We start from the raw sequence: 2,500 nt of genomic DNA on the forward strand, positions 1-2,500 counted from the left end.
AAACAAAAACCAATCGTGGCTCGCGCGTGCACATGTTCCCGCCTTTTGTGTCGGCTACGCGTAATTACTTCGAGTTTTGATTGGTTTACCGGATTGTCTCCGTCCTTTTTGATCGGCCAAAGTAATTACTTTGGATTTGGTTTTACGATACTCATTTGAAAAACCGCTCTATTCTCTATTTTCGCAAAATACAGTTCATTTTTGGGAGTTATTTGCATTTAAAGAACCCTCCAAAAAGTATTGCATTAAGGAAATGGGAAAATAGTAAATGCAAAGCAATCTGTGACGTCAACCTGGTATCGAACCCATTCCCCTCCATTGCTCGGTTATTGATCAAAGTATGACTACTTTTCCCATATTTCAAAGCCAAAAAAAAAGGTGAAATTTCAATTAAAAGGTTCTAAAAACATCATGATTTATTTGGGATGATTTCGGGGAATAAATAAAATGGAAAAGTGTGTTGAAGTCATAGGCCTTTAATCTTTCACTCCCATTATCTGAAAGTTCATTCCTAACTACTTCTAAAGATTCCTTCGTTGGCTGGTCGTGACAATTTAATATTACATCAGGATCATACCCTTAAGTTGATAATAATCTTCATTCTCAATACTTGTCTACCTGACCGTGAATGTATTAAAATTGAGAGGTGAATTTACCTACTGATCGATCCTGGGCCGGAGTCAAAGGGTAACACACAATCCCTTGACAGAAGGATAACTTCAATGACACAACCTTGCATGCGGCGAGAGCTACTGAAATTTAAATTGACCAATCCGAATTCAGCGAGCGGTAAAACCTGTGCTATCCGATGACACGTCACTTGCTCGCAATTAAAGGGCCAGAAAACTATTTAAAATATTTTGTGGCAACTTTTTTGTCAACAAACTTTGCCGCCAAAACTGAGTTGCCAGCAAGCGGCGGTTCGAACGTCAGCTGTTGTGCTTTGGCTGTTATTTGTGCTTTTTCTAACTAATTTAAGACGTAGTCAGTCTTACACAAGTATTTTCGAATAAAGTGTAAGAAGACGTCAAAACTGTAATGATGATGTATTTATTTGTGTTAAATAAAAGACTTTGATGGCGTCTCGTCCGACAGGGTAGATCGACAACAACGTCTTTTACGCACAGAAATGCACTGTTTCCAGTGAAAGGGCAAAGGATTGACAGGATAGCACAGTTTTGACTTCCGCGCCCACTGGGGGCGCGGGTTCCGTATGCACGGAAGAAGCATTGAAATGCAGAAGGAGACGAGTTAAGGAATAAACTGAATCTTTTTCTTATTTTCTTTCTAAGATGAAATAATATCATCGTCGTCAACCTCGGAGCCAACCTCGGCCCCAGGCCCTGATCCTGCTGATACACAATCCCACAGCTCATTGCCTCAAGTGGTTCCATTTTGGATCATATCCGTGCTGGTTGTGGCTTCAGTGATTGCTATTGTACTAACCATATTTTTCTTGTATCGCTGGAACTCTCGATACAGTGGCTCGTTTAAACCTGAGCCTTCGTCATCTAGTACAGAATTACCAAAGCTGAACTCGAAACCTCGAATATATGTTTCAGCGCATGAAGAGAAGGCTTAAGAGTACTTTCCTGTAAGAAACTCGCTTAGCATATATATCCCCATTGTAACGAAAGAGGACGTGGCTGGACCAGGGTGGTGGAATACAAATTCCTTCATTGGTTGGGTAGATGCTGAGAACTTTATAGAACGCTAAATGTGGGAAAGCTTTCAAGACAGACAGACTCCATCCGAGAAATTATCTCTGTAAGTTAGAAGCTGCTTGTACTGAACAAGGAGGGTTAATCATCAGTGCATTTATTAAAGAGGAGAGTTTGTGTCGTGTCTGGATCAAGAAAAGAAAAGAATTAGTATTAACAAAGTGAACCTCTGGCGCCAAGATCGAAAATTTTACGCCAATGATATAATGCCGCTCTGTGTGCAATTCAATGCATCGTACATAAAGACAGGGACTAAGATTTTAATCTGATGACGTCATAAGGAGTGGAATCACACGCACGATACTACAAGAAGCCTCGTTCACTTGGGAAAATCATTTTGGACTGCGAAGATAGCAGCTTCGTTTTACGGAAAACGAAATGATCAGTATAGATTGCAGTTTACTAACCATAAGTTTTTTACTAGAGCGTTTGTTAGTTCAGTTGAATATAAAGCACGATTTTAATTTGAAGTAAGAGATAAAATGTAATACCTCTAGCCAAAATAATGAAATCTGACTAATAAGATCCCGGCCATTTAAAAAAAAACAACAACTGAGAACTATAACAGAAATTCTTTGCATGATACTCACCCTTAAACAAGGTTTGTGTACGAAAAATGCAATTTTCAAGGAAGAGTAACGAAACGAGAGTTAGAAAAAAACCATTGATATCGCATGCAATTGAGGAATGGATAGAAATAGCAAACAAGAGGATTTGGCGACTCCTTGAATCCAAAAAATCAACCTCTTTTCCCATAACTGGACAAAAGTCATTTTTCA

At 39.2% G+C, this 2,500-nt stretch overlaps 1 protein-coding gene across 1 annotated transcript in view; it reads left to right on the forward strand.

Moving 5' to 3' along the window:
• LOC138013339 (neurexin-3-like) overlaps nucleotides 1-2,500 on the forward strand; it is a 10,691-nt gene that overhangs the window by 7,874 nt on the left and 317 nt on the right. The window contains exon 5 of the mRNA XM_068860383.1: nucleotides 1,293-2,500. This exon is cut by the window's right edge and continues 317 nt beyond it. Within this exon, the coding sequence (XP_068716484.1) occupies nucleotides 1,293-1,582 (290 nt within the window). The 3' untranslated portion in view covers nucleotides 1,583-2,500. The remainder of the gene's footprint in view (nucleotides 1-1,292) is intronic.

The sequence above is a fragment of the Montipora foliosa genome, chromosome 8 (assembly GCF_036669935.1).
Source record: "Montipora foliosa isolate CH-2021 chromosome 8, ASM3666993v2, whole genome shotgun sequence".
Taxonomy (NCBI): Eukaryota; Metazoa; Cnidaria; class Anthozoa; order Scleractinia; family Acroporidae; genus Montipora; species Montipora foliosa.